The sequence below is a fragment of the Lissotriton vulgaris genome, chromosome 3_1 (assembly GCF_964263255.1).
Source record: "Lissotriton vulgaris chromosome 3_1, aLisVul1.2, whole genome shotgun sequence".
Classification (NCBI taxonomy): domain Eukaryota; kingdom Metazoa; phylum Chordata; class Amphibia; order Caudata; family Salamandridae; genus Lissotriton; species Lissotriton vulgaris.
Window position 1 is genome coordinate 1,299,929,578 of NC_141689.1, and position 26,885 is coordinate 1,299,956,462.

The 26,885-nt window shown below is 45.6% G+C and overlaps 1 protein-coding gene across 1 annotated transcript in view; it reads right to left on the bottom strand.

The window, feature by feature from the left end:
- Positions 1-6,814: 6,814 nt before the first annotated feature.
- Positions 6,815-26,885, bottom strand: part of LOC147727801 (uncharacterized) — a 37,257-nt gene continuing 17,186 nt past the window's right edge. The window contains exons 3-4 of the mRNA XM_086963689.1: positions 9,924-10,844; positions 6,815-6,838 (exon numbers count right to left, since the gene is read on the bottom strand). Of these exons, the coding sequence (XP_086819815.1) occupies positions 6,815-6,838; positions 9,924-10,844 (945 nt within the window). The remainder of the gene's footprint in view (positions 6,839-9,923; positions 10,845-26,885) is intronic.

Here is a 26,885-nt window from a genome sequence, read left to right on the forward strand (position 1 = left end):
AGACACCTTCAACCAGCTAAATTATGGTAGTGAAAACACATTGACTTTCCTTTTTCCAGTTCATTATGTGTCCAAACACCCATCTGGTAGCAAGTAGCAGGTATACCCCAACTGCCTGGTATTGGTAAAATATCAAAGGAATTGCTAGTGGGCTGGGCTGCCTACAATCAGGGTCACACTGGGATAGAGAATCTGCACAGGGACCAAAATTAAAAATACCCCCCTATTGGTGAATTAAATAGCTAAAAATGTGGTACATGTCTGCATCAGTAAGATAATTATAATGCACATTATTATGCAAAAGGAAAATAACAATAGACTACTGCCTAGAATATCTGTGCATTGCAGTCACAAAAAGTACATATATATGTATGCCAGATTCGGAGAGGACTATTTGAATTCTAGATCATGCATTACAATATTTGAGCCTTGCCCTGCCCAAGAAAAGTTATTGTGAAAATGTACTCCCCCAAGTTTCATTAAAACTCTCCACATTGTTGTACCAAAATACATGTATGCCTTCCTTATTTATGCACATGAGGGCATTCACTGCTCATGTGCATTCTTATATTATGTGAATCTTGGTTCATTACCCCTAGAGAGGAATAATAGACATACAATGCCCCTCTCTGTGACATTAGTGCACACTGCCTATGCTAATTTGCAAACACTGCCCCTCCAAAACCTCTGTTTTGGTTTGGGCTCATGCCCCCTGTACTCTGCTATTTAGTACTTGCGGTTTTGCTGTTTTCAGTATGTGTATGGACTTGAATATACAAACGCTCTGTTACAAGCCTTAAAATAGCGAACGTGCCACAAATTGTAGCTTAAGTCAGGACGGAAGGGCAAAAGACTGACTAGGGAAGTGGTGAATTAATACAGCAGCCTTGTTGCACTCACACTTCCTTGAACGCTTGTTCAGGGTCCAGCACAGTCTTTCACACTTTCCATTTCTGAAGGAAACCAACGGTGGCAGTGATCAGAGCTGACTCAACTTTTTGTGTATTAACAAGTAAGTAAGTAAGTAAAAAAAAACTTTATTCGGTTTCAATACATAGAAAACTATAAAAGTGCAAGTATATTAAAAAAATGTGTACATTCATCAAAGAAAATTAGTACATATTCGCTATGAAACATCAATTGGTTAAAATATGCAGCAGAATAATTTAAAAAATCTAATTACAGTTATAAGTTTTTTCTCTGTCTCATACAAAATTTAAAAAAACTTGCAATATGTAGGGCAGATAATTCAGACTCTAAAAGTTGAAGAATTAGAAGTGCAGGGCGGCATTGACGTAAGCCAAGACTTTTTACAATTGGGACAATAAATCACTTTCTAGGTTCTAAGTAATATTTACAGAAGAAGGTCAAATGTAATGGGGTTTGGGAGGAGATGCCATCGCAGGGGCATTGACAAAGGAACTGCGTCCAATTTTTTACCTTGATAAATGTAGTTAGCCTGAAGATGGTATCTAACCTAAAGCGAGTCAACAAAAATCTATCGTAACTGCTTAGGTTCCAGGTTAGATAGGGCTGAAACAGCATCGAAGTTTGGATAGTTAAAGCGTGCTGGACTGAAGATTTACGGGCTTCAACGGACAAGCGGAGCTCTGCTAGGTGGGAAAGGCATTTAATTTTCAACACTTTCCTACTGATAAGGCTGTTGGGAAGCTAATTTAATTTAGGAACGATATTCTCTACTCCAGTTCGTGGTTTGCGAGGAGCCGAGGAGCTGCTGAGGATTCACAGAGACACGGAGTGAGGAGCGTGGAGCGAGGTGTGAGGAAGGCTGCGGGAAGGTTCCAGGGAAGGCTCCAGCGGCCGTGTCGTGTGCAGAGGGCTAAACGGAGTTGCTTGCACGCATCAACGTATCGACATCCTTGTGATATCTACTCCGGTTCCACTCCGAGCCGCCGAGCCACCGAACCCGCCAAGCGCGCTGCCGCCCACTTTCCATCATCCACCGTCCGCTGTCCCTCTGAAGGTGAGCGGGGGAGAGGAGGTGAGCACGGGGGATTGGGCTGCTTGTGCTCAGTTGCTCCGTTGCTCCGTTGCTCCGTTGCTCCGTTGCTCCACTGCCCCGTAGTTTCCGTGCTCCTGGCCCAGTGTGGACGGCGTTGAATGGCTGTGAGCCCCCTGGACCAGTGCATGAGTGAGGGAGCTGATAGCCTGCTTTCCACACGTCCTCCTCCGCATCCTAACCGCAAGAGCAAGAGTGGCAGAGGGTGCAGGGCACAGGAGAGGAGGAGGGCGAGGGGCGTGAGGGGCTACGTTCAGCCAACTGCCATCTGCGAGCAATCTATGAAAAGCCTCCTCCACAAAGAAATAGCAATAGGTGGAGGAGGATCACGCTTTTGGCCCTGTATTGCCCCTCCACTAGATTCTACTGTGTTGGACTGTGCTGGACCACGCCTAGTCCACCATCAAGGGGTACAGGGGAATAAGGAGGTGCAAGGAAGATGCATAAGGAGGCAACAGCAGCTTATCACCAACACCAGCGGTGGAAAGAAACCGCAAAGAGACCCCACTGTCTTACAGAGGGAACCAGTACTGCCATCGCTCCACCCCCTGCATGAGTAAAGGTACAAAGAGGAATAGTACCGAGCTGCAGTACCGGGCACTGAATTGGAAGGTTAAGCCCACTTAAAAATATTACTACTATAAAAGCTAACATTATAACTCAACAAACAAAAAACTGTACCTGCAAGTACTGGGACACTCCTGAAAAGTCACCGATAAATAAATAAATAAAATTGCACTTACGGCCACTCGCCACTCATCGTCATTGCCATCGCCATCGCCACGGAATCTCTGTCACGTTTCCTTCCTGACGGCAGCTGCACCAGTCTCGATGTGTGTTGTATTCCTGTAGGGAGTGGTACTACACGGCAGAGGAGGAGGGAGAAGACAGGCTTGGGAGTGCGTACGGATTGTGAGGATTGTGCTACAGGTGGAGGAGGGTGAATTCTAGAGTTGTCTCAGATTGACTGTGACAGTTTGATACTCACAAACTAAAAACCAGTGATATAACAGTTAACAATATGAGATCAGGAAAGGAAAGGACTGTAAGTACAGCAACAAAACGTACAAAAAGAATGCAGCAATCTTCAGTTTCAAAAAAACTAAAAACCAATGCACCGGGGCTAACCCAATCTCTTATTTCCCCGATTGCGGGGATGTTTGAGAAGGTTGGCAAAATTCCAGACAAGTTTCAATTTGCGAAGGATCCAACAGGAGCTTTTTTGTCAATGAAATTGGAAGTAATAAAAGACAACCTACAGTCACCCATGAAACCTATGTGCAGTGAAACACATAACATGCTACAAACTAGTAACCAATTGGAACAATCAGAGCAAATTTGTGATAAAAACCACCTTGCAAACTTAGACACACTAATTGGAGTCCACTGCCAATGGACAACACAGCAAGAATCCTCAATAGAGGTACAAAGCTGCAATATAAAGTTAGAGTCTGAAAGAATGGGAAATGTAAATCTAAACAAAACTCAATTACAAGTGTTGGAAACTAACCAATACGGGTATGAAGATGGAACGGACCAGAAGGCCCAAAGTTGCCCGATTGAAGTTAATGTTAAAATCAACAAACGTTCGTATGTGCCCCCCAAACAAGGGGAAACACACCTAAGTCAAAAAAAGAATCCAAAACTTTGGGGGAATACTTTGAAGGACCGCAGGAAAACATTGATTTGGCCTCATTTACTACCCCAATTCCTACTGATAAAAAAATGACAGAACAAAACAAAACTAAGGATAATAAACAAACTAAGTCGAAAATGGCTCACACTCCAGAAATTGGAAAAAAACATCAAGAAGTGGCAATAACCTGGGATATCTTTTACAAAACATCGTCCCTTTCCCAAGAGGCACTCCAGTACCAATCAAACAAAATGGACATTCAAATTGATCTTCTAAAAATGATGGCAAATAATGTAGCGGGAATCAACAACAAACTTGCCCAACTAAATGACTTGATAATCAGAGCTCAAAAAGAAAATGAAAAAACGACCTCTGATTGTATCTATGTACCCCTTATGGACAAACTAGCAGTACTACCGGCAGTTTTAACCAGCATAATAGAAGATACTAAAAGAAACATCAAAGTCAAACAGGAGGAAGTTATGACGAATATTACCCCTACGAAGCAAGTGGAATTAAGTAAAACGGGGAATGGTTTTTGTAACCCTAAAGGGACAGAATCAAAAGAATCAGTAAAACCTCCAGATAAAATAATGAGTTTACCGGTCCACCAAATCATGGAGCTATCGGAGAACGAAGCTAAATCTGTAGTTAACCATGAGGACCAAAGCGATAACCATACTGATTCAGACGGATTCACGACCATGACAAAACAACAAAAGAAAAAACTTCGTAAAGCAAGGAAAAAAGATAAACTGAAATTAAATCCTACATTAAAGACAGACAACAATCCGATACCGCCAACCACTGAAGATACACTGAAAGGTAGAAATAGCTACTTCCCAATCTTTGAAAAAAAATCAACAAAGGACCCAATACATCCAATATGCCAGCTACTAAATGAAACTCAAATGCTTAAGAGAAAAGACAACAGAGTAATAGAAGGACAAATGGGTAATGATTCTCTAGATAACCCGTGTCAGACTATAAAACTGGATACAACTCTAAAAAAAGAAGAGAGAGTGCCAAGTAAATGTAATCCTGACAAAACAAACAGAAGCAGTCCAACAAATATAATCCAAATAATAACTCCTCACCAAATACATGGTACTGCTGCGGAAAAAAAAGAGAAAGATTGGGCCCTTACAGTGTTGAAGGCAGCAAATGGTCCCACAAATACATCTGAATGGGACCATTTACAAATTAAAAGTAGGGAAGGAAAAAAGTCAATTATCTATATACCCAAGCAATCTGAGAGAAAAAATGCCCCTACTGTAGAAAGCCCTATAAATAGTGAAAAAATTATATTCACACCTTAATTCCTAATCGAGAGGTAGGCAAGATATTCTTAACAGGGGGAATTTACTTTGACTATTTAAATCAATACCGGCACTGACCAATATCGATAGTGAGAATATCATCTCCGTCGAATTTTTGGAGGGAAAACATAATAACCAAACCTCAACGCTAATAACATTAATGTCGCCAATAATAGCTGACCAGATTATAAATGAGCAAATAACATTTAAATCCTGGGGCATATTACTTACCAAAAACTACCAGAGGTTTACCCCACTCCATTCATTGGAGAGGAAACAACACCAAAACACAAAAAGGTAGACATACAGACTATTTCAGTTCTATAAAATGCTCTTGGTAGGTCCCCGACAAAAAATATATGTACCATACCACAAAACACCATAAATAGAAACATAGAAAAAAATGAAAAATTGGTAACTATGGCACTCCACAGTAACCAGAAACAATGATATGGTACCTTATCACAAACAGGAGACAAAAATAATGACAGTGAAATAGTAAGAGTATGCTCATGGAATATAAATGGACTAAGAGCTAAGATATTAAATGCTCAGATAGACTCCATAGCGGGAAACTCCCATATTATAGTATTACAAGAAACCTAGGAAATTAACCCATTTATGCTACATGGATATGCTGGCTATTATGAGCACGCAAAAAAAGAGCGAAGGTTCGGATGAGCAAGTGGTGGACAGGCAATATTTATTTCAAATACACTACAAGTGATAGCAGACAGCAATAACATCTTGATAGTCAAACTAATCTATAAAAAACCTACCCAAAACCTTAAAACACTATATCTGATTACAGTATACATTTTGCCTACAAATCAGAGCAGGGAGGAAACCTGTAGAACCCTGAACAATGCCCTTATTAAGATAATGATAGAGTATCCCCTAGCAGATTTCATGATTACCGGTGACTTTAATCTAAATCTTATGTCATCCCACACAAGAGTCGACCTACTACAATCCCAAAACCACCAATGGCTAATTCCTGAGCAAGATCTAGGGATACACAATAATCCCGATGAGAATAGAAGGGGAAAGAAACTAGTAATGGACATGGATGCAATGGGACTCCGAATACTTAACGGTAAAATAAAAACAGACATTCCACCATTAAATAGTTACTTTGGGCATAACGGATGCTCAAGGATCGATTACACCACGACCTCGTTGCATATGTTCCACAATATTATCTTGTACCAACTAAAGAAAGTTAACGTAAGTGATCATGCCCAACAAAAAATTATAATGAACATCGGACTAAATAGAAATAAGGAGTACCAAACCACTAAAGGGCACATTGGCACAACAAACTACAAAAAACTGTTTTGGAATGTGGATAACAAAGAAATAATGAATGATGAAGTGGAAAGGATTTTGGAAGTATGCTTTAAGGACACGGTAGCAAAAACAGTAATAGAGCAATGGGAATTATTCACGGGGAAGCTGACCACATCACAAACTAAAATAAATACTAAGAAGAAACAAAAATATAGACAGCCACCCAGGGATAATGAAAACCACTTAAATCTGCCTTATACTATTGAAGAAAGAACGAAACAGGATTGTCAGGCAACTAAAGAAACCAGGGTTAAAAGTGGAAAATCTGGGAAAATTAAAGTCATTGAATCAAAATCTGAAGAAACTAATATGGGGTGAGAAAAATCAGGGACAACAAGCAACCTGGGCAAAAGTATTCCACGCTAGCAAGCAAAAGAACTCTAAAGACTTCTGGAAGATTATCAATAACCTTGCCAGACCTAACAAGCAGGTAATATCATCACCACTAACTGAGCAGGAATGAGAGATCTTTCTGAGGAGACACTTAAATCAGGACACTTCACAGTTAAGACCCTTAGAAAAGGGACATGGGTGCAAAAAAGATAAATCTCCTCTTAAGGATAAGGATTTCGATACGCCAATAGTTATAGAAATAGAAGAGATAATCAAACTTATAAAAAAGCAGAAAAACGGCACTCCTGGACCAAATAGGATACCGTTTGCTCTCTTTAAAGAAAACCCAGAAATATGGGTGACCATATTAGAGAAACTAATCACAGAAGTCATTAGAACTGGAACTATCCCTAAATCATGGCAAGGATCTCTAATAACTCCAATTTTTAAAAAGGGAGACTGGGCTCTTGCAGAAAAATACAGACTGATTACTCTCCAAGATACGGATACCAAGCTATTTGCAAGAATTTTGCTAACAAAACTATCTGAATGGGTGAGGGAAACAAAGAAATTGCCCTTAAACCAAACAGGCTTTATTCAAGGCCTAGGAACAACAACAAACATAATGGTTCTTGCACTACTAATGGATAAATCAATCAGACTCATAGGACCCGTACCCTCCAGATCTTCCCCCGCCGCCCAACTACCCTAGACATGCAAGATCCCCACATTTGAAATCACCAGGAGATTCAGGTGGGGTAAAAAGGCTATGTTTATTCACAACATTGTATAAACATGACAAGCAATAAAATGCATATCTTTATTTACAAGTTACATTCCTAACTACTTATATGAGCATACCATGCTCCAACACCTTCCCAACCCTAAGGGAGGAACACCATCTGGTTCGCATCTCGCAACTGGGTACCCTACGCCAGCCGTGCACCTCCCCTTAGAGTGGTGGGTCCCGCCCTTTGATCCTTGTCCGCCATTACCGGGGCCCACCTCTCGACCACCAGGCTGCCCAGGGTCACCCAGGAGGCTCGAAATCTGTCACCCTAGCCTCCCCAGCCGGTGGTCACTTCCTCCCAGTGGAGAGCTTGCCATATCCCCCCTCAGTGCTGGCCTATGGAGCCCGGTAGGCGGGCTCCTATCCATTTTGTTTAGCCACTAGTTACTGATCGCAGGTCTCTTCTCCGCCACAAGGGTGGCCAAGGCCCACAGGTCTGACACCCTCCCCTCCTGCGTTCAGGATAAATGACCAAAGTTCTCGGATAAAAGTATCAGTTCCAAAATCCGACAAATGTACCCCATCCTGGTGGTACATCATTGCTCCGGAAATCATCCGGTGCTGGAGGTAGCGCAAGCGTCCCTTCACTGAGCACAACCTTGCTAGTTCGCCATTCAATCGCCTCACCGAGACGTTCAAGATCTAGGACGCACTCCTGGGCCCCATGCCTTGCGTGATATCATGCCAGACCAGACTATTTTCGTTGATGGGAACTCATGTCCCAGCCATGCAAACTCTGCTAGTTGGGCCTCCTTGACGGCCAAGCGCCCTCTGTCGACCATGTCGTTGCCTCCCAAATGCAAGATAATCCAATCCAGCGATTTGTGCTCTCGTGCCCTGAGCTCCTCGACGATCCGCCTCAAATGTCGGATACGCATCCCTCCAACTCCATGCCATACGAATTCGGTCTCGCCTAATTCGGCCGGTTTCACCACCTCTCTTTGCTGCAAGTGCACCGCCGCGCGACGCACGAAAGAGTGCCCGAGTACCCATACCACGGATGCGGGCATACTAATCAGAAAGGAGAGAGATGAAGCCGTTAGACACTGCACACAAATGTTTTACAACAATTCAGGCCGTACATATCGCTTATAGCAGTCAGAGGTCCAGCGACCTACGCTTTTCACCATGTTGGGGGCGAGACCGGCCCCTGCTGCCAAAGTTGCGGCACCAATCCTAAAGGAATGAGAAGAATAGCCCACTGCTCCCAGGCCCAGGTTCCCCAGAGCCAACCCAAATACTGCCTTAAACTGATATTGGGACAGGCAATCCCCATTCTCATGGACGAAAAGAGCCGACCCCCCCTCCTGGGCGTCGGGCCAGGTACGCCTGCATGTGGGATACTGGGCAAGCAGCGATCCTCGGGGCTGGCAGCAGATGGATGGCGACCCCCTTTCCTGTTTGGTCTGTCTTGGACCATCCCAACCGCACTACTAGGCCCCCCGGAGAAATGGAGATATCCTTGAACTGCAATCCTCCCCCATGGTCTACCCTGGAGGCCCCAACTATCTCACCCAGGCGAAAGGCCCCGTAGAAGGCCAAGCAGAAGGCCGCCCCCAGCATGGATCCCTCGAATGGTGACTGGCAAATAACAGGCAGTACCCCCAAAATATCAATCAAGGTCGGGAGATCCAAAGGCCTACGACAGTCCCGCCGTGGCCCGTTTAATCGGGCCCATCCTGCCAAGGCCTTCCTGATCAAGAATGAAGCCCGGGGTCCCGTTCCCCCGCCAGTTTAGCAAAGAAGCCTATCGCTGCCAGGGAGGCCCTGGATAAGACACTGTTTTGCCCTGATCCCGCAGAACCTGTAAAAAGGCATACATTGTTTCCGTAGAAAAAATCCGCGCATTACCCATCTGCTCCACAAATGATCTATACACATTAAACAATGACTGATAGGCACGTTTGGTGCAATCACTCAGAGCGGCACCTACCAGCCCCGCTAAAGCGGGGCTCCAATTTTCCACAGTGACGTAGGGAACGTCGTCATGCGCTCCTCTGCCTGCGGGTGGAACCTCCGGAAGTCCTGCAACTTGGAACGAGTCAAAGCGTCAGCAGCATGGTTATCAACACCAGGTATATGCGCAGCTTTAAAGGTCAAATTCAATTTCAAGCATGCCAACACCAACAGCTTCAGCAACCTCAGCACATGCGGGCAAGTTGCCCCTTGCCGAATGATAACCTGAACCACCGCCATGTTATCCGACCAGAAGGTCACTGCCCTGTCCCAGAAGCGTTCCGCCCAGACCGTAACTGCCACCCAAATGGGAAAAAGCTCTAAGAAAGCTAAATTCTTTGTCAAGCCTGCTAAGTGCCACTCTGCTGGACAGACCGCCCCGCACCAGGAAGGGCCCAAGATCGCCACAAAACCAACGCTCCCGGCTGAGTCGGTGTATAGGCCTAGTTCAACACTGGACACCGGCGGCACGGGCCAAACTACCCGCCCGTTGAAATCTGTCAGGAAGTCTCGCCACACCTTGAGGTCCTCCTTAACCCCTGCCTTTAATCGAACCCGATGGTGCTTCTGGGTAAGACCAACCATTGCTCTGGCTATAGACCTCGAGAAAGGGCGCCCCATGGGAATGATGCGCAAAGCAAAATTTAGCTGACCCACCAAAACTTGCAACTGATGCAACGTCACCTTCGGACACGCCAAGGCTATCTCAATGGCTAGGGAAAAGGCTCTTACTTTATCCATTGGCAATCTACATTCTCCCGCTACCGTGTCAATTTCGATGCCCAAGAAGGACATGCACGTGTCAGGGCCGACCGTCTTGCTCGGTGCCAGCGGCACTCCAAATTCCTTCAACATAGCCACCAGCTGACCCAGGGCCAAAGCGCAGGCCTCTGAAGACGTGGGGCCCATCACCATGAAGTCGTCCAAGTAATGCACCACATCTGTACATCCTGACTTTTGCGAAAACACCCATTGCAGCATGGAGCTAAAGGTCTCGAAGTACTTGCAGGAGACCGCACAACCCATGGGCATACATTTGTCATAGTAAAACTGCTGTTGGACCTGAAAGCCTAGCAAATGGTAATCCTCTGGGTGCACTGGTAACAAGCGGAATGCTGACTCAATATCTGTTTTTGCAAGCAACGCACCCCGGCCAAGCTCCCTCACTTTCTGAACCGCGGCATCAAAGGACGAGTACGTCACTGAGCATACTGCCGGGTCGATGGCATCATTCACTGATGCACCCTTCGGTGCAGATAGGTTATGAATCATCCTGAATTGTCCCGGCTCCTTCTTGGGCACTACTCCCAGAGGATAGCACACATAGTTCTCCCAGGGAGGAGCCGGGAAAGGGCCTGCTACTCGGCCTAAGGCCCGCTCTTTTTCTACCTTTGTGGCCATTGCTGAGGAATGGATTCTCGCTGACACTTGATTCCTACACTGATTAATAGGGGGGAGATGAGACGCTGGGATCCGAAATCCCCTGAAAAAACCCGCGGACAACATCCTAGCAGCTGCCTTGTCTGGGTACCTGTTCAACCAAAAAACCATCTTCTCAATATCCACTGGAGTAGGCAATTTAGACTTGGGGAGGCTTGATATCCTTAGGGGCTGTACCCCCCCGTTCTTTGGTTTTCTTGTTGCACTTGGGTTCGGGATGGGACGGGTGACCACAGTAGGCGCATTCATGCTTAAACTTGCACTGCCCGGGGGGCCATGTGCACCCTTTGCCATTGAATGCCCAGCATGTACCTTTCTTCTCGCCCGGCCCTCCCTGGGAAGTCCGAAAAGGCTGCCTAGCTGGGTGTTCCCTATTGCTCACGCTCTCTAACCAGGCATTGACCTCAACCTGATCCCAACAAATGGAGGGGTTTTCTTCCTTCGCCCAGCGAAACTCCCTATCATAAGTCAGCCAAGCTGAACCCCCATGAGTGGAGTGAGCATTCACGATCTTATTGGTATAAAACACCAGCGGAATCGCCAACTCTGGCCTCTTTTCCAACAACACTGTCACATACACGTGAAAGCCGAACAACCAATTTGTTATTGTCTCCTCAATCCTAGGTCTCCGGTTTCAGAAGGAGTGCTCTTTCCCCTCCCTGTCCTTGTAATCCTCCTCTCTTCTCTTCGGCCTGATAAGGGAGAATATATCTACGTAGGCACCCTTCCAAATCTTCTCTCGCATTTCCATACTCACATGCGTAGCTAACATCCCTGACTGAGACAACACGTTCCCCTGACTATCCCCCACCTCGCTGCTCCTTGCTGTAGCGTCACCAGGCTTACCTCCTGTAGATGTTACAGCTATCACTGTCGCGGGGGAATGGGCTCCAATCGCTACACTGGGCAACGCCTTGCGCGACTCGACTAAGTGCGCCAACTGCCTCTAAATGTCCTGCAATGCGCCCTGTTCTGTGGCCCGCAGGGGCACCCATGGTGCCGCTGCTCCAGCGCTCACTCTCTCTGATACTTTTCCCGGAGCTGACAATTGGCCCACTAATGTGGAAACTGACGCCAGCAAGCTATCTAATGGATCACCCGCGGCTGCCACTGCGGCCACCGGCTGCGGTGGGAGTGGGGCCGGAGGGACCGTAACCATTGGTACCGCGCCTCCCGGGGCCAACGCCTTCAGCGCCTCCCTAATCTCAGATAAAACTGAACCCACTGGGTCTACTGGCGCGGGTACATTCGGGATGGGATCAGAAGGGTAAACCTGCTCTGCATCTAACGGAGGCGTGGGTACGGGACCTACTGATCCCTCGTCCTGCTTCCCCCTGGCAGGGCTAGGCCTACTCTTCTCCTGCCTGGCTCCCCCTTTCCTTTTAGGCTGAGCCTTGGCTTTCTTCTTTAATGGCAGACAAGCGGCCTTCGGTGGCCCCCCCCTGCGCGGCCGCTCTACTACCCCGGGCTGCGCTCCCCGGGAGGAATCGCTCTCATCCCCGCTATCAGGAGCCTCCTTGCTCAACTTCTTCAGCAGTAATTTCATAATCTGTGCCAATTCAGGCTCAGAATCTTTTCGCTTTTGTCCTCCCTTTTTTGGCGCCATGCTATCTGTATCGCGCTTCGCACTGTCTTGCTATAGCACCTAACGCGCCCCGAGTTCCCTGCTCCCGCACACCTAAGCACCGTTCACGCTGCCCGGCAGGAGCCCGTACCACGAGGATCCCCCGCACACAGCCGTAAGCCCCGTAAGGCAGCGACACTCCTATCCCCTCCCAGCACCCACCGTGACTCACGGCTGCCCACGAGGCCCCCCGAGGCACTCAACCCCTTACCTGGCAACACAAACGATGCTCGATCCTTCTGCTTCTAGAGTTTCGGAGAGCCAGCCGGGATCACGAGAATGGCCAGGTGCCGGCGTGAGCAGTCAGGTATCCAGGAGTGATAGCGGGAACAGAGACCCCAGTCACAGGGAGTTGACCCTAAATAGGCCCAGAGTCTCCACCCCCTGACCCCCAGGTCACGCGATATCGCCGGCCTGGAAATGGGTCGGCCGGACGCCGATTGGGCCGTCCGCCCGACCAACCACCAGAGACCAGGGGCGGGCGGGGTCCGAAGCGGCCGGGTCCTAAATGCGAGCGGTGTGATTCTCCGCGCTTGTCAAACAACCCCTGTATCTATGTTTTATAGACTTTAAATCAGCATTTGATTGTGTCAAAAGAGACCTTCTGTGGAATAAACTGAAAAAAAATGAATATTCCACGCCCCCTCCTAAAGCTGATTTGCCTTTTATATACAGAGACATGGGTAAGTGTGAGGATGGGGGATGGACGAACGCTATCAAAGGAGATTCCAGCAAAAGAAGACCTGAAACAAGGCTGTGTTTTAGCCCCCCTATTTTTTAATTTGTTTCTTGCGGACCTAACGGGAATATTGGACGACGAGAATGCGCATCCCCCGAAATTAGCTGATAAGCGCCTTACGAATTTGATGTATGCAGATGACGTCATACTATTGAGCCATACTAAAGTGGGACTGCAGCGTCTAATCAGGAGGACTCAAACATACTCGAAAGAGAACGGGAGGGTCATAAACGAGACTAAAACAAAGATTATGGTAGTGACCAAAAACAGCAAGAGAAGTTACAAAAGTAAATGGATTATGGATACAACGGAGCTGGAGCAAGTAGAGGTTTATAAATACCTGGGTGTGCTATTTGATGCGAAGGGTAGCTATCAACTGCAAAAAAATGAGATTCAAAGAAAAGCGAACTCACTAACTGCAGCATTTAGAATTGTCCAAAAGTCACTTCCCAGCCTAACATATGGTCCCTTGCTGAATGTAATTGCTGCAAAACTCCTAACGACCATAACATATGACAGTGAAGTGATAATGGGCAAGGATAGCAAAACCCTGAACAAGATCATAACCAGAGCCTACTGAGCAATATTCCATTTACCAGCAAATGTGTCCCCCGCCCAAGTAAGGCTGGAGTTTGGACTGACCAGCCAGCAATATGCAAGGCAAGGCCACTATATAAACGTATGGAACCAAATAAAAAATGACCATCAAAACGAAATATCGCAACTCTTATGGAGAGAAAAAACATAAGGACACAAATTCTACTGCGTGGATCTACCTAAGGGAAGCAATAAAGGAATTTGCGATCACGCCAATATGGGAAAACAATATAATCAAGTCATTGTTCAAGAAAGTAATTAATACAACTGCAAACCATCTATCCATCTTAAATGTTAAAGCTATCCTCACCAAAAGAAAACACGCATGGACGATAATTAATGGATATAAAAAGAAGGAAATCCAACAATACCTGGTAACTCCGTGGACAGAAAAAAAAAACAGGTCCTCCTTAAAGCCAGATTTGGAACAATGCCAGGCCTATGTCACCTTCCCCCGTGGGAGAGACCGAAAACTCAAAAGAAATGCAGACTGTGAAATAACGGTGAGGAAGATATGCTTCATCTTCTCTGTATCTGCCCTACGCTTTTACAGGAGAGGAAATTGTTACTAAAGTTTCCCTTCAAAGTCCGTGGCATAAGGACATGTAGACAGGCCTTGATCAATTGCATGAACTCGAACGACATTATTTTAAATGCTGTCTTTGTAAAGTTTTTAATGTTAGTCAAAAGCAAATTAGATGTAATGCCTATTGTAGATATTTAACTACTTACAAATGCCACTTTTTAGTGCTTTTATATGAGAAAACAGTTTTTTAGTCTTTGTCTGAGATGTGTAATATTGTAAGATTTCAAATAATCATCACAATAAACTAAACTTGAACTGATAAGGCTAATTTCTAGAGGACTAAGATAAAGTTGCTCTAGGCCCATGTCATACAGGAAGCCTGAACGTATCCCACACCCCAGCCTTGTAGACGGCAGTACTGATACATTTAGCCTGCTATACTCGAATCAGTTCCTCGGGCGCTCTTTTTCCTAGTCTCTGTGTGAACTTAGCCAGAGCCATAGTGGATTTTAAGAACTGTAGTTTTCTAGCCTTAATGGCTTTTTTCCAGGTGCCTTTGTGATCTATTAATACTCCCAGGTATGGGTATGTGGGTATACTCTACGCTAGAATCATTGATATAATTTGTCCTCACTTTACCTCGTTTATAACCACAGTTCATAATAAATGTTTTTTTATGTTAATTTTTAGATCAGGATTTGACATAAATAAGTTGTAACAGGAAAGAGTTCGCTGAAGTTCGATGGGAGTGCGGGCTATAATCAGTGCATCGTCCACATAGAGGAGAGCAGGGATCGGATGATGCTGAATTAAGGGTAGGTCCTTTGCCCCTTCCAGCATAGCTAAGTCTAAGCCATTGATGTACAAAATAAAAAGGAAGGGGGCCAGAACACAACCCTGTCTGACACCCCGCTCCACTCTAAACGATTCAGTCAGTTCTCCCCCGATGCCAAATCTCACTCTAGCTGTGGCATTTGAGTACATTTTCTGAAGGAATTTTACTAACAGTTCATCCACTCCCAGTGCAATTAGGATGGTCCAAAACTTTGAATGGCCCACGCAATCGAACGCTGCTGTAAGATCTACGTAGGCCAATTGAAGACTCCCACCTTTTGCATCCACATATTTACCCTTAATTAGGGACAGATTTAGTACCTGCTCAACTGTGCCCATGCCTTCCCTGAAACCGTACTGGATATCGGATATGATCTTTTTTTCTTTGGACCAAGACTGAAGTTGTTCTAAGATAATGCGGCCCACCATTTTTCCGAATGAATCCAGTAGGGAAATTGGACGGTAGCGAGTTGGATTAGAACGATCTCCCTTCTTGAATACCGGAATAAGGATGGATTTGGACCATGAGTCTAAAAGGCCAATTTTGCAGGTTGCATTTAATACCCTTAACAAAATTGGGGCCCAGAGATCTAGATTGAATTTATAGATATCCACTGGGACCCCATCAGGGCCCGGGGCCTTTCCTCCTTTGCTGGCTGTTAATGCATTCTCGACTTCATTTAAGGTGAAGTCCAGTGCAAGTGAAGTGAATAAGGGGGTAACTCTAGCCAAATTCGACCCTCGAAAGCGCTGATCTATATTAGGGTTTTCTACTGTCCCAAATATGTTTGAAAAGTGGGCGATCCGAGACGATTCGTCTATTGTGAACTCTATCTTGTTTATGTCTCTAGATTCTGACAGAAAAGGAGAACTTTTCACTTGCCAAAAAGCAGCACTGTCATTTAGGCGGCAGCTTTTGTGTAGCTCTGCCAATAATTCCTCTTTTAGTTCTAATTTTCTTACCCTTATGGCTTTATTATAGATTTTTCTAAGATGAGCAATCTCTTTTCTGTCCCTGACTGGAACGTTTAATGCTTTTTATCAAATTTGAATAGGCTTTAGTGCAGGTGGAATTAAACCAGTCTACCTGATTGTTTTTTACTCCTTTAATATTAGAGGTTGAAGCTTTTTGGATGGAATTGGTTACTAGTAAAAAGTAGTCAATAACTTCCATTGAAGAAGAATTGTCTACTAGACAGATGTTTTTTTTTGTCAGGGAGTCCTTGACAACCCTTTCTGTGATCTTTACTGGGTCTACTTTTGCCCACTTCAAGGTGTAACCATTTGACCTAACCATTCTCATAGCTTCCACCCTGTGAAGATCACTCTGTTTATTCCTTTCTCTTGTCATGGGAAGGGAAAGGGAGACTGAAAATGGAAAATGATCACTAAATACAGAGTTATGTGTTTGAAAATTTACAATAAGAGAGGAAGCGGTACTTGTTAGGAGTATGAAGTCAATACAAGTAGATGCACGATTTCCATGAAAAGTTGGTTTCAAAGGGACTGCAGGAGAGACCAGTTCATTTGCTAAAGTTATTTGAAGGCTCAGAATTGACTCATTTAAACAGGCCCCACATTGAGAGTGGGTAAAATGAGTAATATTTAAATCATTTTCGTCTATAAGTCCACAAATATTATTTTCATTGTCGGGGCAAAGAGTCAAATTAAAATCGCCTCCCCAGATAAATATAGGGTTTTTTCCTTGGTGTCTAGTATTAAAGTCTAGGAGGAAAATATGGATTTCCTTGAAAATAGCAATCAGCTGCAATTGAGGTAAATGATTATAAAAGTATATTATCAAGATGGGGTCCATAATATTTAGATCAATTTAAATTATGTGATAATTGGGCTCGGTTTTTAGGGCATTAAGTTTCTGAAATTGAATTAAGTTGGTAACATAGACCACTAGGCCTCCTTTTGCGCGGCCCATAGAGGATGGTATTGCAGGGGAAAAATAGGTTTTATATCCATTTAAGTGGGCAGACAAAACTGCCCATGTTTCTTGCAAGCAAATGAGGTCATAATCCTGGACAAAGGTAAACCACTCACCCAAATAGATCTTTGTAAGAAGGCCAGCAATATTCCAAAACATAACTCTAAACAGGGTACAACAGGTGAGGGCACTGCTAAAAGACTAAAATCTTCATTACCCTATATTGAATCAGACTGGGGGACCAAGATGGACATGGAACAAGTATTGTGGGGGGGAGTCTGAGATGTAAAATCAATAGGTGAATTAGATAGTAGGACAATATGGTTCCGTTCTAATGAAATCATTGTAGAGTCTGGTGACATAGGTAAATCCATTCGCACCCTGTCTACAGTCAAAAAGGAGTTTTGAGAAGGAATGGGAGAGTGGGCCCTGCTATATCCTTCCTTTGGGCCCAGTGTGGCCCCTTGGTCAAAAGTTAATGGTCAGTGTATTTCCTCAAGAGAGGATAACTGGTTAAACCTATTTAAGGTTATAATTGAACCATTTCTTTCTCCCCGGGGAATTTCTGTTGGTTTGTAAAAGAATCCCAGCGGGACGGCCATGATAGTTGGATCAAATGAGGAGATAAGCTCTTTGTTGTTTAAAAGGAAACGAACCATACGTGGGGACCTAAAATTTACAACGATACAGTCACCCTGTATTGTTTTCGGCGAAGAACCTAGCCAGCCCACCCTATGGACAATGAGAATTTCGCCGATACTGCGAGGATTAAAAAACTTATATTTTGTCAGCCAGTCTACTACTTTATTTCGGAGCGATGACCAGGATTCAATTTGGGCTTGTTTCAAGGTCGAAACCCCCGTGAGAATAAGAACATAAGGACATGACGCTGGTGGAAGATCCAGAATTTCTGGATTTGATTGTATAAGATGGGTAGATTGCTTGTCCCTATTTGATGGTTCTTGTCTGTTATTGTGCTCTACTCTGGGGGTGGTCGTTGAGATATTGGACACATAATCCTGAGTTTTCAGGGATTCTAAGTGTTGGTCCCTTATTCAATCTGTCCTAGCCTCCTGAAGGCTCTGCCTAGGGCCCTCGATTTGCGAGGGGACAGCCACCCTGCCATCCTGAACTGAAATTTGCGTTCATTGAGGATAATGTAAATGACACTAGGTCCTCTTTTAATTGGTCCAACTTACGCTGTATTAAGCTAAATCTTTTGTTGATACGGGTGCACACCAATGTCGTCATGGCCTTGGTGTGCACTTCTAAGAGACCCTTGATGAGCGTTTCAATGGCTAAATTGGAATCATTTGTGCATATGGCGGGGGCCCTGTTAGGAAAATTAGTAATTCTGAATGGATGCTATCAACGACCTCTGTTTGTGATTCTGCTGAGTGCATTTCTATACCGGTTGGATCTTAAGGAGCCTTTTTTCTCACATCATTTTGCCTCTTTGTTCCCTTAATCTTTGGACATGTTTTGGACCGTTTCTTTATTTTTAATTGATTCCGGGTTTTTGGACCTACCCGTTCAAATGTAGAAAGAAAAGTTTCTCTAGTGGGGGTCCTAGCGGGAAGAGGTTGAGGTGACGATTTGGGGGTGATGATTCTTGGGTGGATTATAACCCTTGGAGTTAAATATTTAGGGTTTTCTTCCCCCCTGGTTAGTGGAAAGAGGGTGGGGTCGAGGGAGAGCCTTTGTTCCGTTAGCTGAATCTCATGACTAAGAAGAGATTCAGCTCTAATCAAAAAAGTGTCAAGAGTACCTACTGTGCTCTTACGTTTATCCATCTTACTTTGCTCATTTTAACAGGGTACTCAGTGTAAACACCTGGAAGTTAGCAAATGATAAAGAATTTCCCTGTGCCCCAGACGATCTTCAGGAATAGAGACTAAAAATCAATCACTGTTCTTATCTAAGCAAATGTGAATGTTAGTGGCGTCCTCAAAGCCAATAAGAGTTCGTAGAAAAGAAAAAACCAAGGGGGGTGGCCCTGCCCTGGCCCTTCCTGGCCCTAACGGGCACAGACAGGCCCGCCCTTGGCCCGGGCTTCGCCTGGCGTGCACCCGCGCGCGTACCGCATAGCGGGGGCCGTGTGCCGCTATGTAGCACAGGGAGGCGGGGCTGCTGGATGCGCAGGTGAGTGTGATATCAGGGCACCTGGTTAATGTAGTCCTTCTCCCTCCTTTTGGAACAAGCAGAATATCCCTACGAACAGCCTGAGGCTACAAGCGGCTCCCGGGAAGCGGAGGCCGCGAGCCGCTATGTAGCACAGGGAGGCGGGGCTGCTGGATGAGCAGGTGAGCGTGATTTCAGGGCGCCTGGTCAATGTAGTCCTTCTCCCTCCTTTTGGAATAAGCAGAATATCCCCACAAACAGTCTGCGGCTGCAAGCGGCTCCCGCGAAGCGGTGGCTGCGAGCCACTATGTAGCACAGGGAGGCGGGGCTGCTGGATATGGAGATGAGTGTGATTTCAGGGCGCCTGGTCAATGTAGTCCTTCTCCCTCCTTTAGGAACAAGCAGAATATCCCCACGAACAGTCTGTGGCTATGAGCGGCTCCCGCGAAGCGAGGGCCGCGAGCCGCTATATAGCACTGGGAGACGGGGCTGCTGGATGCGCAGGTGAGCGTGATTTCAGGGCACATGGTCAATGTAGTCCTTCTCCCTCCTTGTTGAACAAGCAGAATATCCCCACGAACTTTGTGCGGCTACGAGCGGCTCCCGCGAAGCAGGGGCCGCCAGCCGCTATGTAGCACAGGGAGGCGGGGCTGCTGGATGCGCAGGTGAGCGTGATTTCAGGGCGCCTGGTCAATGTAGTCCTTCTCCCTCCTTTTGGAAAAAGCAGAATATCCCCACGAACAGTCTGCGGCTGCAAGCGGCTCCTGCGAAGCGGTGGCCGCGAGCCGCTATGTAGCACAGGGAGGCGGGGCTGCTGGATACGGAGATGAGCGTGATTTCAGGGCGCCTAGTCAATGTAGTCCTTCTCCCTCCTTTAGGAACAAGCAGAATATCCCCACGAACAGTCTGTGGCTATGAGCGGCTCCCACAAAGCGAGGGCCGCGAGCCGCTATGTAGCACTGGGAGACGGGGCTGCTGGATGCGCAGGTGAGCGTGATTTCAGGGTACACCCCACGAACTGTGTGCGGCTACGAGCGGCTCCCACGAAGCAGGGGCCGCGCGCCGCTATGTAGCACAGGGAGGCGGGGCTGCTGGATGCGCAGGTGGGCGTGATTTCAGGGCGCCTGGTCAATGTAGTCCTTCTCCCTCCTTTTGGAACAAACAGAATATCCCCACGAACAGTCTGCGGCTACGAGCGGCACTAACAAGTTTATGTGCAGGAGAGTGGTATAACGAAACTTGAGCCCCCGCCTCCCCCTGCAAAAATCATGGACCTCCTTCCCCCAGACTCAGTCAGAACCTCTGAGGCAATAATAAATTAAATTGAGGGTGTAATGTATACATATTATAACATCGAATTGCATATAGATTTGCCTCGTGAAAAAACTTGCAACGGTCCAAATTGATGTTGGTTTTAGTGTTGGGAATTAATTTGGTATTGTTTCATTGTTGTTTTTCACCATGATGAATTAATTTCTGTTTTTGTGAAGTAAGTATGCCAATCAGGGCCGGCCCTAGGCATGTGCAAAGTGTGCACCTGCACAAGGCCGCCAAACCCCAGGGGCCGCCACGACGAGGATCGGATCGGAAGTATCGTGGCACTGGCGGCCCCCTGGCAGGATTTGGCGGCCTCTGCCCCGGCTCCGACCCTGGTGCCTCCTCGCCGGCCTAACTCGTTTTTTTTCATTTTTATTGTTGCCATTTGCAGGCTCCGACGGTCCGTTGTTGGTCCCCCCCCCACACCCCCCAGCCTCGCAGTCCTGTCCAGCCAGGGCCGTCAATCAGTTGTAGCGTGCGCTAGCGCCACCAATGACGGCCCTGCAATGGACATTTGCATTTGGCCAGCCCACCCCTCGCATCGCGATAGGTGACGCATTACGCGCTCACCACTATGCTCTCGTCGTCAGTGAGTGGGTCCATGCAGCAAGGGGAAAAGCAGGTGTTGGGGCAGCAGAAACGGGCACAAATGCTGGCATGCCATAAAAGACAAACCGGCACAAAAACCAGGAACTTAAAAACAAATGAGCACAAGAGCCAACAAGCCAGACAAACGAGCACAGAAGACAGGCAAGCACAAAAGACAAACGGGCACTAAGCCAAAAGACACAATAAGCACAAAGAGCACAATAGCCAGAGAAAGCAAACCGGCTGAAAAGACAAAACAGGCACAGATGCCGAACACAGAAGAGGACAGAAGGCAGAGTGCAAATCAAGGGTGTGAAGGAGAGAATGAGAGCAGAGAGCAGAATGAAAGCAGGAGGAGAGAGAGATGGAGCGCAGTGACGGGGGTCTTGCAGCTAATGGCTGGGTCCGAAATGGTGTCTGACTGGTCAGAGGACCATTCCAAGGTAAGTGGCAGCTGGGGCAAGGGCACCTTTATATGTTGTGGATGTGTGCATATTAGTGAGAGAGGTGTACATGAGATTGCTTTTGTTGGATGTGGGGTTATGTTATGTGTAGAAAGGGTATCTGTGCATATACATGCGGTACATGGGTAGTATGGTAGAAGGCACATGATGGAAACCTGGATTTGTATCAGGCCTTGGCCCTCCAAGACTTGATAGTAACTGCTCCCCTATCTTCTTCCATGCGTTGCTTAGTACTCTTTAGTGAGGACACTGTTGGGGGTGCAAAGATTCCACTTCATACGACAATTCAGGAGCTTTCACCAAATGATGAAAATGGGTAGTTTCCTTATTTTCCCAGTCTTTAAGGATGTGAAGTTTAGATTTTCCCAAGCACCACTTCCCTGCAGCCTAATGTCCCACCCGAGATCCGCAGGATGTCAGAATAAAGAAAACTGAGCTCTCACCCCTACTACATAAGGCTTCTTTTGTGGCAGCATTTTGGTTAATTGCGTTCTGCAGGCTTCAAACGCACATTAACTCAGAATGACGCCCACAATGGGAAGCTTTCTTTGTGTCCAGCAGGGCGCCTAAGGCCTCCATGGGGTTTCCTCCTTTCTTGTGCAGGGTCGGTGCTTTGGCGTTTTCTGCTCATTGGTGCCATGTTGCGTCTGCTACATGGTCCTAATCCGATGATGCCCAAAACTTCCAACCATAATCTTATCCCAGCTAAAGATGGGGGTAAATGGTTCCTGGGGTTACCTTCTACTTCCAGATTAAGGGTGTGTATTTAAGCAGGGCTAGCTCAGGTGGTAGAGTGTTGCAATGCAGTAATTATTATTATTATTATTTGATAATGCGCACAAATCACCTCAACTGGGGCATCTTGTCGCGCAGATAGGCTGATGCACTGCACATTGTCATGAGATAGTACACGAGCGATGGCATGGTTTGGATTGAAAGACAGTGATTTAGGACATCAATGTGTTATGGTTGTTTCAAATAAAAAACTATAGATGCTTCTTTGTATTTTGGCTGGTGATCAAAAGTTTCATTAAGTACATCTAGTATTTATTTATTTCTTACATATTCGCTTTTCAGAGTTGTGTTTGAATATGCTTGACAGAGTGGAATGAAGTGTTTAAGGTCAGATCCAGGGGTTTCGCTTGTGCATGCGCAGGGGGCCGCCTCTCTTCGCTCGCATACTGCCGTGGGCTCACGAGTAGCACTAAAGGAACATTCTGGAATGTCTATGGTGTGTGCTTGTCAGCTTGTGTGTGAGGCAGCACGGGGTAAAACAACTATCTTTGCATTCATGAATGGCCTGTGTAAGGGGAACAGGGGGCAGGAAGCCGCCCTTTATGAGGATTACTCAAAGTAATGTGCGTTACCTGTGGGTAGTCAAGACATTACTGTTGCATCCATCTCACTCTTCGAGGATGCAGATAGTAATTGAAAGATGTCATCTACGCCTTGCATGGCATGGTGTGCCCAATGGGGGTGATGCTCTGAAGACTGATTTTGTGCACTTGATCCTCTTCAGATTAATGCAGTGGGCGTGTGTGGACAAATCTACCTGGCTGGGTGGGAATATAATGATGCTCTCCAGTTGACAAAAAGGGCACCTTGGCAGATCTTTCGAGTGAGTGTTGCCGTGGACTGCGTGGTAATGGCATTTTTTTTGCTTTGATACTTGCACAAGTGCCACCATTGCCTTTGCCTACGAACGTAACGTTTGTTCTTGTGCTCGAGTGTCTACCATATATTGCTGTATTATACCTCCTCTAATTATACTTTGTTTTCTCTCGAGCAGGCTTCACTTTAAAATAGTTTATTGCAGGGGATTAGACTGTAGACACCTAGATCTTTGTTTACCCAACAAATTCCAAAGCATTGTAGCTGTAAGATAACTTTGGTGGTGAATACACTTGCTGGCGACTGGCGAGATCGGTGTGCAGTCTAGTTACAGGCCGGCCTCAGTCACTCATACAAAGTATAAAGAGACAGAGTTAAATGTGATGTCCCAGCTGCAAAGTGAAGCATGCACCATACAGGTCACAGATGCGCCCAGTCCCTCATGTCGTGTCACAATGCCCTCCTCCTCTTAAATTGTATCGTTCTGAGACGATTTCGGAAGGGTAGTAGGAGCAGCCGCAGGAACTGGTCAATCATCTAACGACTTTTCTGGACGTATTATTAAAACACCTTCCTGAGCTCCACCCCGTCCGGACCCCCTCTTCCGGGGCCCCCACCTACGCTCCCTGCACAGGGCCACCATGAACCTAGAGCCGGCCCTGATGCCAATAAACATACTTCCTTAATTGTAACTCTAACATTTTGGTATAAGTAGTTTTAAGGCCTATTAGGTATCTATTAAGCTCTTTGTTTTATTAGATTTTTTTTAAATGTGTGCTCAATCATGTCAGAGGATGGTAATGAAGTTACCCCCGGAAACATTTCTGCGGACGCCCATGTGAACAGGGCTCGTAGTCATTGGGAGTGTGGGCGCCAAGAAATGAGCAGCCAGCTGTCTTTCCCTTTCCATCTTCCCTGGTCCTCACACGAACATCCTGCCTAGGGTCAAAAACAGGAAGAGGCTGAGGAGATGCTGTGACAAACGCTCTCCTAGCAGCACACAATGCAAGCACTTGTCCTAACCAACAATTTTCTAGGGCTGACTGTGGAGGCTTGCCTGAACGCTACCCTTCGAAGCGAATAGTATTTCAGGACCGCTGTCTCCAAGGACAAGAAATAAAGCGTTACATAATACATGAAAATAAACAACAATTATTGCCAAAAGGCCTATTGGCTCTACCAATGCCTGTTCCTACTTGTATTAGGGACAATGTCACTGGATAAGGTGGGTTCCCGATTGATCGATCGGCAGTGTGTCATACAGTAGCAGACACACAGACAACACCATCAAGACTGCATTGACAGACGTGCAGCTATCTATTGGCTACAAGGTCAGAAAATTGGAGGCTCAGTGAAAATAACATTGATAGATGTGCTAATTAGATGCGATCCTGATTTAAATGTGGGCCTAAAAACTCACCAAAGCAAGAGATTTGTTTTGCAGTCTTGCTTATCCTAGTGTATCCTAGCAGTATGTGCGCTATCGGTACTTTAAGAGATGATGTAAGGGCCGAAAGATGCACCAATACTGATTGTTGACATTATCTAGACACTAAGTGAGCACCTTTTGCATAAGCAGGGTTGTAGTGGATTCAGCTTGCAAAGATAATGCATGCGACTGCTGAATAAAAATAATGTGTAGTGGAGACGTTAGTGGCTCCTTGGCAGAGGTAGTTATCGCTTTTGTTGCATAGTTAGTCTCCGATTTTATTTGCGGATACCAAAATGTTAGCACTGTCCGTGTTTTTAGATGTCATTTCCAATTCTGAACGAGGTAAAAATAAATCATTCAAACGTGTGTCGCTAACACGTGTCTGCCACCTAGTGGAAGCTAATTAGATTTCACTTTGGTGTGTTGGTGTTAAAACGATATTTAGGATCAATGCTGACACGATTATAAAGAACATTAGAATGAGAATGATCGAAAAATGTTTTATTTTAATTTTTGTTGTTGTATATTTCGTGGAATTGTAAGTTTATTTGTGAAAATACCGGGCCTTTAATATTTAATCCAACGCTTGGGACTTCACTGAGGGCTCGCAAACCATGCTTTCTTATTGGAAACGGTTCGCGTTTTAGATTCTGTAAAGGCTCGTCAATGACAACTAAATGACGTTATGGAAAATTTAACCTAAGCCCAGAGCTGGGAGAACAGGGCCCCTTCGTCTTCAGAGGCCCTGCACTCACCGGGTCTACAGTTGCAGCAGATCAGAAGTAGGAAAACAAGCAAAGCAAACTGTGTGTGGAGGTGGCTTAAAAAACAACACTGCTGACTTTGGAGCAGCAAAACAGGGTTCGATCCTTGGCGTGAGCTGTATTATTTAATTATGAATATATTAAAAGTAAAAAAAATAAACAGGGTGGAGTAAGTGCAGGAAGCTGCTAGATGTGGAAATGCCAGCAGCTAAGAAAAAAGGTAGTCCCTAAATAAAAAGATAACAGCCAGCAGCGTAAGTTGACTGAAGTTGTTCCATGCTGCTTCCTCCACAAACTGGAGAAAAAGGAAGTGATGTATCAGACCACAAGCCAACAATGAGCAAGATAAGAACAGCAATGCCAGTTTCCACCAATGGCAAGAGACGAAACAAACACAAATGTGATGGGTGGAGTTTCAGTATTAATACTGATTACTTTATGCCTCGCAGAGGGCTATACGAGACCTAGAAAAGGAAGAAGTGCCATAGGGACCAGAGAAGCAGCTGCAGGACTGTTTAGAGGACTAGCAATGAGGGTTTACCAACGGGACTAAAAAAAGCATGAAGCAGCACTGCCAAGAGGACAGCACTGCCAAGAGGACTAAGAATGAATAATTACCACTGTGACCAGAGACAAAGCTGCAGTACTAGTTAGAGGACTTACAATGAGGAATTACCGACGGGATCAGAGTAGCAGCCAGCAGCACTGTCTAGAGACTTAGAATGAGGAATTACCACTGAGACCGGAGACATGCGTTGTAGAGCAGTGCTGTTAGGCATGACATAAAAATTCCCTCTTTTATTCATGTATTTAGCTGCGCACATAACTTTTATGTCTTTGTGCGCCACGCTTTATATTTAGTACAACGCCCTCTTTTATTTATTTATTTAGCTGTGTGCCACTGGGAAAGGCAAAGGGAGAAGCTGTTTTAAATTGCATACTCCCGACACTGTCAGTGTCTGGTTCACTGTGAGGGTATTTCCTGGTGATGGCATTAATGTTGGCAAACCCTTTGACTTCTTCCTGTAAACGAGGTTGTGAAACACAGAAAGGCTGGACTGGGCATCCATCAATTAACTGCAGATGTCCCCTTCCTTTCTTCCTTCCTCTGAATGAGTCCTTTACTCTCTTAGCACTACATGTGGTCATGGAGTTTATTCATTGCTCCTTTAATGATGGGTCAGAAGTGGTCAAAATTATGGAGGAAATGCATAAAGCTAATGTCATCCATAATGAGTCTTTGACAATGAGCTGGTTTTAAGCCGTTTGTTTATCTGTCCGAACTGTTAGTCACCATTTTTCTTTCCCATTAACCCTCTTTACTTCCCAGGCATTAATAGTGGCAAAGGAAGCCAAATGTATCTGTGATTTTCTTAGCTTCACTTGTGATCTTTACAATGGTTAATGTCGTTTTCACTTATGTTTGAAATTTTTAATCTGTATTCTTACATACATTGATTCGGAGCCTGCCCATGATTTGGCAGCCTC